Source organism: Macaca thibetana, chromosome 18, assembly GCF_024542745.1.
Source record: "Macaca thibetana thibetana isolate TM-01 chromosome 18, ASM2454274v1, whole genome shotgun sequence".
NCBI classification, from domain to species: Eukaryota; Metazoa; Chordata; class Mammalia; order Primates; family Cercopithecidae; genus Macaca; species Macaca thibetana.
In genome coordinates this window covers 16,983,276-17,001,133 of record NC_065595.1, presented here as the reverse complement: position 1 = coordinate 17,001,133, position 17,858 = coordinate 16,983,276, and the positions used below count along the sequence as shown (strand labels likewise).

General features: G+C 41.9%; 1 protein-coding gene across 1 annotated transcript in view; it reads right to left on the bottom strand.

The window, feature by feature from the left end:
• Positions 1-12,095: 12,095 nt before the first annotated feature.
• BCL2 (BCL2 apoptosis regulator) overlaps positions 12,096-17,858 on the bottom strand; it is a 200,059-nt gene continuing 194,296 nt past the window's right edge. Inside the window, exon 3 of the mRNA XM_050767519.1 lies at positions 12,096-17,520. Within this exon, the coding sequence (XP_050623476.1) occupies positions 17,386-17,520 (135 nt within the window). The 3' untranslated portion in view covers positions 12,096-17,385. The remainder of the gene's footprint in view (positions 17,521-17,858) is intronic.

Below are 17,858 nucleotides of genomic sequence, written 5' to 3'. Positions count from 1 at the left end.
TCTTGAGATCGGGGGAGAATTATGGATTGTCTAGGTGGGCCCAACCTAATCATAGAGTTGTTGCAAGAGAGAGGCAGGAGCATCAGACTGAGAGTGAGAAAAGCAAAGGCTAGAGTGATGGGAGGAAGGGTCACCACCTAGGGAATATTGGGGGGCCTCTAGAAGCTGGAAAAGGCAAGGATACAATTCACCCCTAGGGCTTCCAGAAGGGATGCAGCTCTGCCTGCAGCTTGATTTTAGCCCAGTGCGACCTGTCCAATGCAAAATCAAGGTACTCATCTCATAAGGCTGTTGCCACAGGTTAAAGGAGACAATGTATCGGAAGCACTTAGCATAGTGTCTGCCACACACTAGGTGCTGGGTAAAAGGTAGATGATTTTATACTTTGTTTTTAGAAATTATATGATCTGAGCCAGGGTTGGATCCCATCTGACTTAAAGCCCAACCACTACATTATAGTCCAAACAACTTGTAGTGGTTGGAAGTAGATGCAGCTCTTCCAAAGAGTCTGTGGTAAGACATTTTAGGATTGCTGGAAGCCAAGGAGATGCTTCCAAATTCTTTATCTCAGAAAGCTTTTGGGACCCCAGCATCCCCTTTGGATAACCTGTTGCATCATCAGGCCTCCAGACATGAGGCTGAATTCCTGCATCCGAGTTCTGCACATCTTGGTGGCTTTTGCAGGACTGCATGTGCTCTTGAGGCACTCTCTCATATAATGTGGCAGTGGAGACAAAAAATGTCACCAAGGTGTGGCTATGGAGTGGGAGAGGAGGACTTAGAGGATGTCATTAGCAAACTGCTGGGTGGCTGCCAGGGTATTGCAGAAGTCTGGTGACTTCATCTGATAATTTGCTGATCATTCAAGTTTATTCCTTTCTAGGTTCCTGTCATCCTCACTGGCTTTGTTTTGCAGCTGAGAGACTGAATATACAAATGGGCAATGGCCAGATCAGATATAAAAATAGAATTCAGACCCACAGTCTACAGCACCCAGCCCAGGAAAGCAGCTCATGACCTACTGTTACCAGCCCAGGAAGCAGGTCTGCTGCAGATCAGACTCGCACAAGTCAGATCACTGTCTATAGTAACAATCCACGAAGCCAGACAGTAACCTCTGCACGATGCCCCCAAATGGCCAGGAGTTAATTAATAATGGACAGCTTCCTTGATTTTCTTCCCTGATTCCAATGTAGGACCAACCAGAGAAAGTCAAATATGCACCTCTAATTATTTATATAGGATGTCATGCTTCTAGTTAGCCCACCTCCATGTAGGTGCCTCCACCCTATGCCAACAACCTCCCATCAGGGTGAGCTTGAAGCCTTCCCTCTTTGCCATTTAAAGCTTTCCCACTTATCTGCCTGCCTTTGATTCTCTGCCAAAATGTAAAAGATAGTGGCCGACTCCCTTGGTGTATATATAGCAAGCTCTGAATAAATAGCCTTGGCTTCTCTCATTTGGTTGGTCTGCATTTATTTCCACATGCCATACAACTAGCACGTGTGAATTTGGAGGTAAGAACATGTTCTACACTCTTGGACCAAGACAAATTTCGTCTCACGTGATTGGATCAGAGGGACAACACTGTGGCCTCATGAAGCCCCAAAGCCTTCTTGGTTCCTGTCTTTGTGGAGTGCGGGTGACTTCTTTAGGAGCAGGAGATGACTGTGATGAAATAGTGACTAAGTTCTATTTGAATTTGAATTAGCTATGGCACAAATGGGTGGAACAGAAAAGAAGTAATTAGTAAAGACAAATGGGAAAAGTCCAAAATTAGAATTTTGTTTTTAATAACTCTTGGGAGAGAACAAATTAGGAATGAAGACAACATATTTCCCCATTTCCTGGCACACAGATCTCATTTTAAAGAAAACAATGAGGGCGTAAGTTTTAAGTGGTGTCATAGGGAATGTTAGAAGCTAATGTTACTAATCTAAAAACTATTACTGCAAGGAAATATCCAGGTGGTTATGGGGCAAAGATATTGCAGGAACTCTCTGCAGACATCTCAAATTGTTGGTCTTTGAAAAAAAGGTCCACATGTGATGCTCTCTGTAGTGTCATTGTCAAGATCATAACTAAGTTTATTGCAAGCCATTATCAAGATGCATTCTCATGTTGTGTACCTGGCTCCAAGAACCACAGTTGATTATTATCTTGAGGGGTCGTTTATTATTCCCTCTTTCTTTGTAAATAAAAATGACAAGCCAAAGCTTGGTAGTGGCTGAGAAAATTGTTGACATGTAATTACAGGAATTTGCTTCTTTGATTCAGTTTCTTACTTTGAATCTTTACACTGTCTGCGTAGCTATTGTGGATTTATTATTTTCTGTAGCTGCACAGAAAATAATGTTTTAATGGTTTTGCATAATACATCATATTATTTTCCATTCTGTGCGGCATGAAAACTCTTTCACATTCATCTTTGATCTCCCTGACTCCACCATCCCATGAGGCTGGTAGAATATGGTGGGACAAGCGTCGCAACCCATTGAACTGTTGAGGATCAAAGATGCAAAGAGGCCACATGCTTTTCCCAAAGTCTTACACTCAGCAAGCCAGAATTCGAACCCTGACCTGATATCAAGAGTTTACTCCCTGTCAAGAGGACTTGCAGTCCTTCCACTGGACACGCTTCAGATTTAGTTTCCCCTTTGAACTGATAACAACTGTTTCAAAAGTAAGAATCTTTCTGGATTAAGCTTGAAAAAGGAGAGTTGAGGGAGCTGGAGAAGATGCTTTCCTGTTTTAACAACTTAATTAGCAATTATGGGGTGAGGTGGGGAGCAGCAGGGGCCTGAAGAGGAAGGCGTTTTGCAGACACATCACTTGTGCATGAGATGTCAAATATCTGTACACAGGGTCTGTTCCGGTGCTATGGTCCAGCATGGCGGCCACCAGCCACATGTGGCTCATGAGCACTTGAAATGTGACTCACTCACTCTGAGATGTGCGGCCACTGTCACATTCCATATTTTCAAAGCCTTAGTATGAAAAAAAACAAACAAATAGCCTATTGTGGTGTTATGATAGGGACTGGTTTTCCTCCATGGTTCCTGGCTTGTGACTTCCATAGCCCTTGTTACAGTATTTTGTTATGATGTTGGGTATGTTAAATCTGACATACTTCTGCCCCCTTTCACCTGCCCCAGGGCAGGACTCTACTGCTTTCCTGATTGAGGTTTAGTTTTTTGTTTTTTTTCCCAAGCTTAATTCACTTTATTTTTCTTGTACAGAAACCCTATGTTGTAGCCACAGCTGGAGCCTGGGTCCACTGCAAGGAGACTCCGTGCAGCTGATTGAGGTTCTTAAGACCTTCCCATGAGTCGTTCCTACCCTATGCCCTGGGGAAAGGAATGCTGATGTCATGAAGCTCCCATAAAAACCCAGTGCACAGGGTTCAAGGAGCCTCCAAACAGCTGAACATGCTGAGGTTGCTGGAGGGTGGCACCGAGGGAGGGCGTAGAAGCTCCACACCCTGTCCCCCATCCCTCAGCCCATGTGTCTCTTCATCTGTATCCTTTGCAATATCTTTTACAATAAACCAGTAAACAGAAGTAAGTATTTCCCTGAGCTCTGTGAGCTGCTCCAGCAAATTCACAGAAGCCAAAGAGGGGGCTCTGGGGACCCCAGCTTGAAGCTTGTTGGTCAGCAGTTCCAAAGGCCTGGACTTCCGACTGCTGTGGTTGGGGGCAGTCTTGGGGACTGAGCCCTCAACCTGTGGGATCTGACACTGTCTCCGGGTAGAGAGTGTTGGAACTGAATCAGAGGACACCGAGCTAGTGTCCCCTGCTTGGTGTGTGGGGAGAAATCCCCATACATTTGGTCACAGAAGTCTTCTGTGTTGATGATTGTTGCGGTATGACAGTAGAGGAAAGGCACTGTTCGAGAGTTTTCCCTACATGCCTATCTCAAAATTTTTGTATTGTATGTTAATATGATAAATTGCGTTTAATAAAATATATTTAACAAATAATTTCATGGGGTTATTGAAAAATTTTTTTAATGTGGCTACTAACAAATTAAATATTACATACGCTGGCCAGGTACAATGGCTCATGCCTGTAATCCTAGCACTTTGGGAGGCTGAGGCAGACAGATTGCCTGAGTTCAGGGGTTCAAGACCACCTGGGTAACATGGTGAAACCCTGTCTCTACTAAATATACTAAAACTATCCCAGCATGGTGGCATGCACCTGTAGTCCCAGCTACTTGGGAGGCTGAGGCAGGAGAATTGCTTGATCCCAGGAGGCAGAGGTTGCAGTGAGCCGAGATCATGCCACTGCACACCAGCCTGGGTGGCAGAGAGAGACTCCGTGTGAAAAAAAAAGGAAAATTACATATGTGGCTCACATCTGTGGCTCACCTTTAATTTCTGCTGTGTAGTGCTGTTCCAGAGGTTTACCCTTTGTATGTGACAGTCACTTGGTAGGTGAGGGTGAGGTCAGGAGTCCAGCTATGGCTCAAATAGGACAGAGACACTTGCAGTAGAGGGCGGAAAGAAAGACGCTCGTCCACCCTGCTTTCCCCTGGGAATGGGGTTCTCGTTATGCAAGAACATTAAAGAAGAGGCAAGAGCTCCATGTGGCAATATCAGTGGAAGCATATTCACTTCTGAAACCTAGTTTCTTTCCTAAACTCCACCCAAGGCAAAATGGATTATTGCTTCCTGGAAATCGAACCAGGGGACTTTAAAGTGTTTCATATTAAAAACAGAAAAGCCCAAGAAGGAGAAAAATAATTACATTTCTAAAAGCTCTTAGAACAAATGCTTGCTTGTGAGAAATAACTTTTCTATAAATATTTTATTCCTCTTTTTTTCCCCTTTTGTCCTCCAGCTGAGAGGTTCCACATGGATATAGGAGATGATGTTCCCCTTGGGAGCGAAGATCAAAGCCCCCCCTGGGCTGCTTGCTGCTGAGTTTTTATTCAGAATAATTTTTGTGGCTTCTACCCCAACCCGCCTGCAGGGCTCTGCGATGAAGTGAGCTCAAAACTGTGGAAAAACAAAGAATATGGAGAAAAATCCATTGCTCCTTAGCATCCAAACTGGTGTTCCAAACACAAAGATCCAAGGCTTGGCTGGAGAAAGAGAGAAGGAGGAGGAGGGAGAGAGAGAGACAGACAGCGAGAGAGAGAGAGAGAAATGTTTATGGTTTACCCATGGGAACCCGGACTGGGTCTTAATAATTTATAAAGCCTGGAGCCCAGCTCACACCGACCCTCTGCATGAAGCTCAACATGTATATGTCAAATGGCTGGATCCATTCATCAACCCACAAAATGAGCACTGCATGAGCTGAGGTGCCCACAGTGTTGAACCTGGAAACCTGAGGAAATGATGATACCAGCAAGAGGAAGGGGAATCTGAGGAAGGACCTAGTCTTGGGAGTAGATTGTAAATTTGATTTGGCCCATAGTTGGCCTTAGATAATACGATAGTCAAGATCCAGTGTCCATGGACAGCAGGTGGCTGAAAAAGAGGACTTAAGGTTGACTGTGATGATCAGCAGCATAGAGTCCATTCTCGCCTAGGGAAACATGATTATATTTGGTGTTTTAAAGAGATGTTGCTATGTGAGATATGTCCAAATGGAGGAACTAGGATGGTGTAGGGCTGACACTGTGGCTGGAACATTTGGCTTCATAGAGCAATGCCTATAAGGATATATTTTGCTGTCATTGCATTTGATGGCCTCACATGTAGCAGTAGTAGACTTGTCCTGTGTCGCTGCTGATGGATAATTCTCCACGGATCTCTCATGTTTCTGTCCATGTTGTAAGTAAGGCGCCGATTGCTCTGTTCTGGACTCTTTTCAAAAATACATATATAGCGAACAGCCTTGGAACACAGAGATAATGTCTCCTTCCAGAACAAAGGGCAGACATGCTTACTGCCCAATACAGAAGATTCAAGCTCCCTAAATTCACACTTCTCCTATATTATGACTCATTGTTTCTGTCCTATCCATATTTTCCTGAGAGAATTGGGGCTTGGGGACCCCACTTAAATATGCTGATAACTCTGGCAACGGCAGTTACTGTGAGTAATCTGACCCCAGGAGCGTTACGTTTTCAACCAGCATCCATAAAATTGTGGCAGACCGACTTGTTCACTTGCAAGTGGGGAAAAGCTCAGGCCTTTCAGAGTTTTTGACAGTCACCCTCTGAGATTCTTATTGTGGGGTCCATGGAGGAGCCATAGGAGACTCTGAAAGGAGTCTGTAATTAAAGTCAAGTCACCTGCTATATGCGGTGAGAGAAAAGAACAGGGCCTGACTGCTTTGGGCTGTGGCTTTGATTGTGGATGTGGGCTCAGATAGCTGTGATTCAGGATACAGACAGACAGACAGAAAAAAAACTAATGACAAGTATGGTAAGGTGTGCAATGAGCTGCCGTTTTTTTAATGCAAAATAACAAAAAGGAATTTTTGCATATGTTTGCAACAAAAAGAATACAAATAGGCACAGATATTTACAGAAGATATAGAGAAAGAAGAAGCCTCAGCTCTTTCTTTTGCCTTTATTCAGCAAATTATGAAGTGCAAAAACATAAAAAGAAGACATTATAGTCTGTGTTTGATGGAGAGCTATTCGGAGAGCAGCACAGGGTTCTATTTTTGGCCTTGACCTGTTTTGTAATTTTATCAAAGACGTAGACAAAGGTGTAGAAGGCTGTCTTATCCGGTCTGTAGATGACACAAATTTGGAGGGCTAATGAGAGAGAGGTAAGAATCGAGACTCAGAATGTTCACCTGGCTTGGCATGCAGGGCAGAGACCAAGAAAATGAAATTTTACAGAGGTGTTAAGATTCAAGTTTGTGCTAAAAGAAATCAATTGTGTGAGTTTTCACAGGCATCCTAGTGATTCATGAAAAAAAAAAAAAAGAGCTGGGGTTAATGTCAATCTCAGCGTAACAGACAACAATGCAGAACACTGGCTAAAACATGAATGTGGCTCTGATCTGTATCACTAAGATGTGGCTTTCAGGCCAGGAAGGGAGCAGCCCCAAAGCACTTGGACAGGACAGTTGCTGACCAGGGAATTGTATTCATTTGGTGTCATCTTCAACATCTAAAGGGATGTTGAAAAATTAAGTGGGGGCAAGTAGGATGATGCAGGCTTGTAAATGGCTGGGACATAGAGTGTGAAGGAGCAAAACCCATTGGGAGATATTTGACTGTCTTTGCATTTGCTGTTTTGACAGCTTCAGGTGTTTGTGAACCACCTGTCGAAGACGGTGGCATCACAAAATAGAAAGAGGCTGGATTCCCCAGTCACTTCCTGGATGAGAGGTGCTCAGGAAGAGTTTCCCAACCTACATCAGATTATGGCATGAGCATACATCTCTTTGTTGAGGTACTTATATTTGGAGGTTTATTTGTTATTGCAGCCTAATTAAGCCTACCTTAACTAATGTATCTCTCTTAGCCTCATTTTCTACATTGGTACAATGAGGATAATAACATCTACTTCATGAGATTCCTTTGAGCTTCAAATAAGATGATGACACAATAATCATAATAGAAGGCTTCCTACTTACTTAGACATCCTTCTCTTTTTAAATTTTTATTTATTTATTATTTATTTATTTATTTATTTATTTATTTTTGTAGAGATAGGGTCTAACTATGTTGCTCAGACTGGTCTCAAACTCCTGAGCTCAACTGATCCTCCCTCCTTGGCCCCCCAAAGTGCTGGGGTTACAGGCATGAGCCACCACACCCAGCCCTCTTTTTGTGCTGGTTCCTTTGTGAAAGTTCTGCTGTTGCAAGTGCTCCAGGACCCTACCCTCACCTGTTCTCTCCTTCCGCAGGAAACGTCATGCAAATTCATGTCTATATACTATCCATATGCTGATGACTGATCGAAGTTCTATATCGAGATTGAGACCCCTACTATCTATTCAAGAGGAGACGCTGAATATTCACTTAGACATGAGTTTAGCACTCAGGACAGATACAGGACAGAGTTATCAACTGACAAGAGTTTTCTCTTGATTCTCCTCCACCAGATCTGATCCTCACTCACCTCACTTTCTCAATCCTTTTCTAATTCAATAAATGACACCACTATCCACTCAGTTGTTTAGGCAAAAAACCCAGCAGTCATCCTTGAACTCACCAGGGCAGATGGACCATGCTTTTCCAAGGAAGGTCCCCTGAGAGTGGTGTTTGTAGCCAAAGAGACATATGTGGGAAAGTAGAGAAGCTCATCAACTTTAAACATTAAAAAATAGCACCTAAAATTAAAAGGGGGGAGAGGGGTAAAAAATGTAAATTTGTGGAGTAAAAGAAGCAATGTCAAATTTCTGTTACAAGAAAACTTGTTTCTGTGTTTTCCATGTAGATGGTGTTTGAGTGTTAAATCATTGTGAGACTTAGATTCCCATTGTATACATTTAGTTTGTACACATTTGCATACCGTTGAATAGTTTTTTGTGTATGTATCTCTTCCAGAAAGAATTGCTGAATGGCCAAATTGGCCCAGAAATGGTCCTGTCTGGCAGATCCTCCATTCTCAGTATGAGGTTGCCAGGGACCTGAGACGCAGTCCTCCACTTGGTGGCAGTGTGTGGTGGGACACCAAAAAAGGGTCACTAAATCCATTGCCTTCTCTCCGCTTCCAGTAAACGTGGGATTGTAGAGGGTTTTGAGGGTAGAGTCCTGGAGCACTTAAACAGCAGAACTTTCACAAAGGAAAGTTCTGGGCTTTCCTTTGGGCTTGTGGGCTGAGCGCAGTGGCTCATGCCTATGTTGATAGGAATCGCAACCAGATTTGTTTTATATCACTTTAAAAATGTATACAATGGACGCTAAGTACCACAATGGTTTGATAGCTGAAAACCATCTACATAAAAAATACAAGTTCTTTTTTAACACTTGGAAATTTGGCACTTTCACTTCTCAAATTCACATTTTCACCCCCATTTTATCCCAGATGAGATTTCTTAAAGTTAACATTTAAAATTGATTAGCTTTTCATACTTTTCTACAGCAAAGATTAAGCCTATGCATTTAAATGCATTTTAGTGACCTTAAGGCTTTACTTTTTGTTCCCAGATTGAGTAATTATTACAATTATTATTCTTATCCAATTACTTGTTTCCTTGGTGCTGACAGAAAGATTAATTTAAGTAAAATACCCTGCCGGGTAGTATCTGCTTTTCAGTTTCCAGTGAAGTCCAGAGGAGTGCCTGAAGGGGCTTCCGGGAAGGGGTCTTCTGATGAATCAGCCGATGTGCCACCCCAACTTGACAGAAGACCCCCTCGTCAGCAGTTTGAAAGGTGTATACCATGCTTGCACATGTGTGATGGTTCATTTTTAAAATTTAAATAGTTGCTAAGGATATAATTTCCAAAGTACTGTTTAATAGTGTAAGAAAGAAAATTGTTCCCAAACTGTCTGTGGCAGAACTTTTTCGCATGATGTCATTTGTAACCCCTTCCATGAAGTAATTATGATTCCTGATAAAATGCTTGAGTAATTTCCGGATAGACTGTAATGGGATTAAGAACTGCTGAGAAGTCAGGGTCTCCACTCAGCTATCTTAAACCATGTCAACCAGTCTTGAGCTGTTCTTCTGTTGTGGTGCCATTTCTTTTTTTTCTGTTTGTGTCTCTTCCAAAAAAGAATCACTGAATTGGCTGGCTTGCTGGGAGCCTCTTCTTTTGAGGCCAGTCTGAAATAGAATTCTGACACATGCTAATAACAAGTTTGTCTGACAAGTTATTTTAAGAATTCACATTTTAAAAATAAATTTGTTACATCATTTTAAAATGATTCCCATTAGAATTGAAATACCATAGTGGCATGATACTCAATACCCTACATGAAAAATATAGGAGTTACTTTTTGACACTTGGACATTTTACATTTTTTATCTTCTCCTCAAATTCATAATTCTGCCTCTCATTTTATCCTAATATGATACTTCTTACAACTAAATTTACAACTTACAATTTCTTAAAATTGATTTACCTCGGAATCTTCTATAGCAAATCTATAAATTTTTGTGACCATAAGGCTTTTTGTGTTCCTGAGTTGAGTATACAGTTACCATTACCCAACTCATAAAAATGCACAAATATATTACAATTTTGACAAATAATTATTAAGTATAAAATTTAAATTTTATTGGAAATAAACCTCTTAAAAGAGATGGGACTAGTTTATTCCCTCTCTCCTCTATCCCCAGGAAGACACATACCCATAAATAAAAACTACATAATGCTAGAAAGTGAGTCTATTCTTGTTTTATATCTTTATGGATATAAGCTCTGAGGAGGGCTGTTCATATAACAACTACATGAGACTGGAAACAGTTTTGTTATAGTGACATTATTCAACTCTTTGAATATCTGGTATATTCAAAAATCACATTAAAAAAATCTATCGGCTATCTTCACTAGAAACTCTTTCAACTTTGTTGAAAGTAAAGAATTGGAAAAGCAGTTTCCAAAAGGATTTGCTCCCCAGTCATTACGGTCCAATATAGTCCCAGGATTTCAAATAATGCCTTTTGGTAACCCAAGAATTCTAACACTCCAGGGCCATGCCCAGTGATGTGTAGGTAAATTTACTCTCTTGGGAAAAAAGAAAAAGGCAAAGAAAAGAAAGCCCTGCTTTATAGCTTTTTTTCGTTTACATGGTGTAAAGGCTTCTACCACAGGCAATTTCTTTTTTTCTTTTTTCTTTTTTTTTGAGTCCAAGTCTTGCTCTGTCACCCAGGCTGGAGTGCAATGGCGCGAACTTGGCTCACTACAATCTCTGCCTGCCCGGGTTCAAACAATTCTGCCTCAGTCTCCCGAGTAGCTGGGATTACAGGCGCCCACCATCACACCCTGCTAATTTTTGTATTTTTTAGTAGAGACAGGGTTTCACCATGTTGGCCAGGCTGGTCTCAAACTCTTGGCCTCACGATCTGCCTGCCTTGGCCTCCCAAAGTGTTGGGATTACAGGCATGAGCCACTGCGCCCGGCCACCACGGCCAATTTCAAGCTGCTAACCTGACCTCACTGACACACGCTTGGGAAGACAGGTGCACAGTCAGCTCTCAGGGCCAGTATGAGGCACTCACTACTGCAGGGCATCACAGTTAGGTTCAGACAGAGGGAGGAGTGTGCCCCTCTTCTGAGAAGTGTGACAGATGATTGTGAAAGGGTAAAGTGTGGAGAGTTGGTCTGATCTCAGGGGTGTGCTCACGGAAATTGGTTTATGAAAGAGTACCCATAGGTGTTGAGAACATTGATTCTTCTAAACATCCCATGCCTGGGTACTCCTTGGGAAGGCTGTGCCACCATGGTTCCATGTGCAGCAATTTGGAGGCTACCGATTCAAAGGATGGAGTATGGACCTTGGAGTCAGCCACACCAGGGCTCAAATCCTGTCTCCGTAATTTATGATGATTGAGAACTTGGGCATGTTTTTTCAACGTCTTGAGTCTCAGTTATCTCCCACAAAACACAAGAGGCCAATACCTACCTTGCAAGGTTTGTGAGCAAAAGGTAGTATGCATACGGTGTTGTATCCAGCAGGTGCTCAACAGATGAATGTTACTATCAGAGTCCTTTTAACTGAGTCTAATTGATGAGACTTGAAGGGTTGAGGATTTGGGTATCAGAACCTGAACCCAGTGAGAAACATCAGATCCCTTGCCACTTAGGGTTTACGTGCTCCAAAGCAAGTAGCTGCTTTGGTTCCATCTAAAAATGTTGACTTCAAAATAGAACTTTCAGCTTGTTTCCCTCCTCTTCATACACACTTCATCTTATAAACTGCAGAGGCTGGGATCTTTGGTCTATATGGAAGAACACACTCAACAGCAACAGTAGCTCTCCCAGGGAGTAGAACTCAAGACTGGTCTATCTTGGACCTAACCAGGAGGGTTATTACCAAGAAACAAGAGTCTCCTTCTAAGGTGGTTTCGCCTGTAAGGCAATCCCTTAGCCTGGTCCCTGAGGGCTTCATTAGAGTGGAGTCCTGGTGATTTTACTGGCTTGTTAAGAAGGCTTTTCAAAGTCTTGTGTAATGATGATGAATGGCAGGGCGAAATCATGTTAACACATTATAAACAATTCCAGGGCACAACCAGTATCTCACACTGTACTTTATTTTTCTTCACAATATTAACTAGACAGACAAGGAAAGTTTAATGGCAATGTGACTTTTTCCAACAACACAAACAAAGTGCCATTATAGCTAATGGTGGCCAACTGGAGACTTACTTTACCTTAACCATGTAAAGCATCCTTACCATCTATTTTTGTGTGTACAGTGTTGCAGGAAATCAGCCACCCCTTAAAAGTATCAATCTTAAAAAGAGCCATGGAAGGTAAAAGTATGAAAATCTTGATAACAAAGGTTTTCAATACAAAAACACTTATTGTATACTTATTTTTATTTAAAACAAAAAGAACCCCAGTAACTCAAAACAAAAGCAAACCTTGGTTGAAAACTTAAGAAGGTATAATAAACAAAACTACCAAAAGAAAGCTTCCCCAAAAGAAATGCAATCCACTATCACTCTTGCAAATTCTACCTTGGAGGGAAAAACTTAATGAAATGAGCTATCTGGAGGGCCCACGGCAGATTTTCCAAAAGGTTTAGGTGCATGGAATTACTCAGTGTCTATACTACAGTCCTATTTATTAATAGTCTCAGAATTTTTTTGATTAAGCGAGCCTTTCCATCCTCCACCAGTGTTCCTGTCTTCTGTGCTGAGCTTGGTATGCAGAATAACCTTGTTGCTGATAGGATGTTGGCTTGAAGTTATTTTTCTCGGTCAGTCAAGATGAACCGGTACAGTACCATTCATGCTCCATCTGGTTTTCTTTGCATCCAGCGAGATGCATATTTCATGGTTGTCCAAGGTCATGGTTGTCCAAAGACATGGAACAGAATGATTCACTGGGTAAGACTAAAGGGCTTGTATTATCTCTTTCCAATTCAGTTTCACATTGCTTAATTTTATTAAAATTTTTTTCTGTATTCTACATAATAAACATTTAGAAACAGATGTCCCTACCAACCAGAAGGTTGTCATTAAATATCCTGTTAGTTAAAACTGCACATTTATTGTTTAAATACCCATTAGACGTATCCAGCTTGAAATTTATACCATTGCACTGCCAAATGGAGCTGCACTTTGAGCCGTGCTGACGTCTCTGGAATCTAAATGTCGTACCACAAACTTCAAAATGTTTCTCATTTGTCACATAAGGTTCTTCGCAGAGGCATCACATCGACCCCAATACAGGTCCTTCATACCCCTAGTTCTGGTTATTCTGAAAACTTCCAACTCCCTGATCCAAACTTGGGAATGTTTTAGTCATTTAAAAATTCTTCCTCCCTCCCACCCCTCCAACAAATGTCCTTTGTCCCATAATAATTAAAAAAAAAAAAAATCCCTGAAAGATCCAAATTGAATAACAATAAAGATCTGATTGGAACCTTCATAAGCTTGACAATGTAGAATTGTATTTCTTAAAAAGTGTGTAACCACATTTGTCTGGGCTGCAAAAGACACCACAGAATAAGATCAGAATAGAATTTCAACTGACTCCCTAATTTCCTTAGAATGGCTTGTATTTCAGGCCCTTCCTGTTTCTCTCTGATAGACTAGGTGTACATTACTAACTATAAGTGATAAGAACGTCTAAAAACAGCCACTGCCTTAAAAGTACAATTGGAATGAGAGTTTAAGTTCACATTTATAAATTATTTGTTTTAGGGTAAGTTTAATTACAAATAGACACTATTTGCAATTCTGTTCACTCAATAGATCCTGGAGGTGAAAGCTAGACATGTGCTGGAACTGTCCTAGTTACTTACATTTAATCTTGATTATTATAACTCTTCTCAATTTATAATCACTTCCTAATTTTTCCCACTGGGCCAGAGCTACATCTTTAGATGATAAGCATTTACTAATAAAACAAAGATCACATTTAAATGGAAGGCCACATCTGAACACAGAGAGGTAAGTGAGCTGTGGAGAGAATGGTGGCTTCTTGTTTGAACTAAATCAAGGTGCTTCCTTAATTCTGTGACTTTAATCCAAATCTTAAGCCTGCCATGCCCCTGCAAAATCTTCAGAGATGACCCGATGGCCATAGACCCTGTCAGCTGTCGTTCCGGCCTTTCTTTCGGAGTATTTGTGCAGCAAGGGACTGGGAGGGCCGAGGAGGTTCTCGGATGTTCTTCTCCTTTTGGGGCTTTTTTTAGAGCCCTTGACCCCAATTTGGAAAGTGCGTATATTCTATTTAACTCTGACCCTGGCCAGTGTAAAGAGGAGTACATAAAGAGGACTGCTTTTTCATTCATAAAGAGCAGTTAAGATGCAGATGTGAATCCCTCTTCAGCACAAAATAGGGATGGTTTTCTGTTGCCCGACTGCAAAATAATTAGATATAATGAAAAAAAAAAAAAAAAAAGGAGAAAAAAATGACTAGTTGAGGCTTTTATATACATTCATTGCTTCTAACATGTTTTTAACAATAAGGAAAATGCAACATCAACTACTCTTAGAGCAAGTGCAGCCACAATACTGTACAGTTCTGGGGCCAGGCGGCTGGGTACATTTACTGTTAAACCAGGTCACAAAACTCCACAGCAAAAGGCAGCCAGCCAGCAATTAACCCCCATGACCTCTTAATATATATACATTTTTCAAATACTCTGTGAATCCCATTTGAACAACAATAAAAGACAAAAAAAAAACAGGCTTTATATTAAAAACGTCCATATTCTTCATTGTTACTTCTAAAGCAGCTTGGAGGATCTTACCACGTGGAGCATACTGCAAACTGACTCCATTAAAATGGTTTTGGCAGGATAGCAGCACAGGATTGGATATTCCATATTCATCACTTTGACAATGTAAACCTTTCATAAAATAATATTTTGCTTAAAAATTAGAATCATTCAAAGGTCTGATCATTCTGTTCCCTGAGGCCCGCCGGGGAGGTCTGGCTTCATACCACAGGTTTCCTGCTTTCTTGGTGGAGCGTAAGCACCACTGCATTTCAGGAAGACCCTGAAGGACAGCCACAAGAAAGCCCCCACGGAAGGAGGGCAGGGCTCTGGGTGGGTCTGTGTTGAAACAGGCCACGTAAAGCAACTCTCTAAAGGTCAAACCACCATAGATTTTAATCCGCTGGTCATTCCCCATCTGGATTTTTAACTGAATGAATCTCAGGGGTTTAACCAAACATGCATGTAATCCTGAATAACATGAATTAAATGCGGAATTGCCCAGGGATGAATAAACCTTCAAGAAACAAGGTCAAAGGGACAACAGATATATCTGTCACAAAAAACAATTCTGTTGACATGGAAATGCACATGACTTGGTTGAAACAATGCTCCTCAGTGGCCAGTGACATCCAGGTTTTTCTTAGGTAGCTGAGACTCAGGGCTTCTCACCTTCTCAGAAACGCTTTTGAAGAATCAAGAGACAAAAATCCCAAACAGAAAATGATCACTTCTGCTCACAAATAGTGTATAGGCCATAACTAAATACAATTAAAAAAAAAATAAACGCTGAGATGCATGTATTTTTTTAAAGCAGCTTTCGAAATATCAACCACAGCATTAAACACTGAACAGAGTACATTCGAAAGTTAATACAGATAAATGATATATAATGCAATAATGCCACAGAGTTATTCCATCAATGTCTCAAGGCTGATTCTAAACTGGAAGAAAAAAACACAACAAACACTTTCTAGTTTATTTGCTGAAGATGTCACTTCTTTTGTTACTTCTTTATAGTTTCCCACCATTGATTGTTTTTAAGTGCCCCAGGATGTACAGATAATCCCCATATTCCACACTTGGAACTTTTTTTTTTTCTGTCAGGTTTTCAAATAAAACCAAACTACGGTGACAAGATAATGTTTTACATGTAATTCCATAGACATAGGTCAATTAATCCATGACACCTTACTTCAATGCTTCCTTTAGGATTTAAGACCCTCTCCAAAGTCATTTAAAGCCTTGCTTTAAACTGCACAGGTGGGCCACAGCCACATAGCCAACGTGCCATGTGCTACGGCCAAAATGGGCCATGGCCGTTGCCTCTCCTCACGTTCCCAGCCTTCACCGTGTCCCTCTGCTAGGAAGGGCCCAGGGCCTCTGTTCCTTCTCTCTACAGTGATACATGTCTTAAGAAGGGTTGTGGCTCCCATGCTCCATGTGAAAATGGGCCTATCTGGAGGGCCCCAGGGCGACAGGCCCAGCCGCACCCCTCTATTGCTCTTTCTTGACAGTGGAATTCTGAGCTCCGTCAGCTTCCAGACATTCGGAGACGACACTGCCCTGTTGATCATCCCTGGAGGAGGCCAGTGAGGGCCCAGGCTCAGTTTCAGGACCAGGCCTCCAAGCTGGGATGCAGGCAGGTTCTGCGGACTTCGGTCTCCTAAAAGCAGGCACTTGTGGCGGCCTGATGCTCTGGGTAACTCTAGCCTTCCTGATGCCGAAGTCACCGAAATGTTTACTTCCTCAAGTTCCAGAGGATTATGTTCCTACTCAGACAGAGCCAGTATTGGGATTTGGGGGGTGCGTATCCAAAATATAAGAATATACACAATCAGGGCTTAAGGTACTGGATGATACTGTATAAATTGCTAAAATGCTTCTCGGCACAATTGGTAGCTTACAAAAATACTTTCCTATGATTTAAGGGCATTTTTCCCATCGCTGTCCTTCGGTGTGGAAATCTCAGTGGGTACCAGGTCCATCTGAAGTTCCCAAATCTTTTCCTCCCACCAGGAATGCGTCATGTGAGTCATATGCAAAGAGTCTCTTCTTCAGACCAGGGAGGCATGGACTTCCCCCCAGGAACCCTCCCTCTGTTGATATCACAGCCCCCAGGGCAAAGACATACAAGTGAATGAGCACCTTCTTCCCAGCCTCCAGCAGCCAGAAAGCCAGCTTCCCCAACGATCAGGTCCTTTTTCCATACATCTGCTCTTCAAATGGTGAGTTAGTCACAGATTCACAGAAAGCGAATCTGTGTTTACAGGCACAGCACATCCAGGTGGAGCCGCACAAAGCGGTGCTTGGCAATTAGTGGTCGGATTTCCAAAGACAGGAGTTTTGATGGGACTGTCTTAAATAAATAAATCTTTTTTTCTTAATAATGTAAAAAATAAACGATATTTCCCTTTGGCAGTAAATAGCTGATTCGACATTTTGCCTGAAAATTGTTGTGTGTGTGTGTGTGTGTGTGTCTGTCTGTGTGTGTGTATGTTTATATGTGTGTTATTTTTTCTTAAACAGCCTGCAGCTTTGTTTCATGGTACATCATTGACAATGCATATCATTTCTACTGCTTTAGTGAACCTTTTGCATATTTGTTTGGGGCAGGCGTGTTGACTTCACTTGTGGCCCAGATAGGCACCCAGGGTGATGCAAGCTCCCACCAGGGCCAAACTGAGCAGAGTCTTCAGAGACAGCCAGGAGAAATCAAACAGAGGCCGCATGCTGGGGCCGTACAGTTCCACAAAGGCGTCCTGCAGTTGGGGTAGAGGAGGAAAGAAAAAGAAAGAGTATTAGAAAGAGAGCAGAGAATGCCACCCCACAGAGAAAAAGGTATCCTGCCAGGGCAGCCTGGGCACCTTCAGAAGGGCGAGAGGGGAAAAGGCAAACGCTCTTTGGAGGCCATGATTCAGAAACCACTGTTTTCATTAATTCAAGACATATTTATTGAGAACCTATTTACATGCCAGGCATCTTAGAGATACAGCAGTGCATAAAATAGACTAAAAGTTCCTACTTCACGAAGCTTCCATCTAGTGGAACAGTATAGACAGCAATCAATATAATTTATCACATGGTGTAGGAGAGAGTG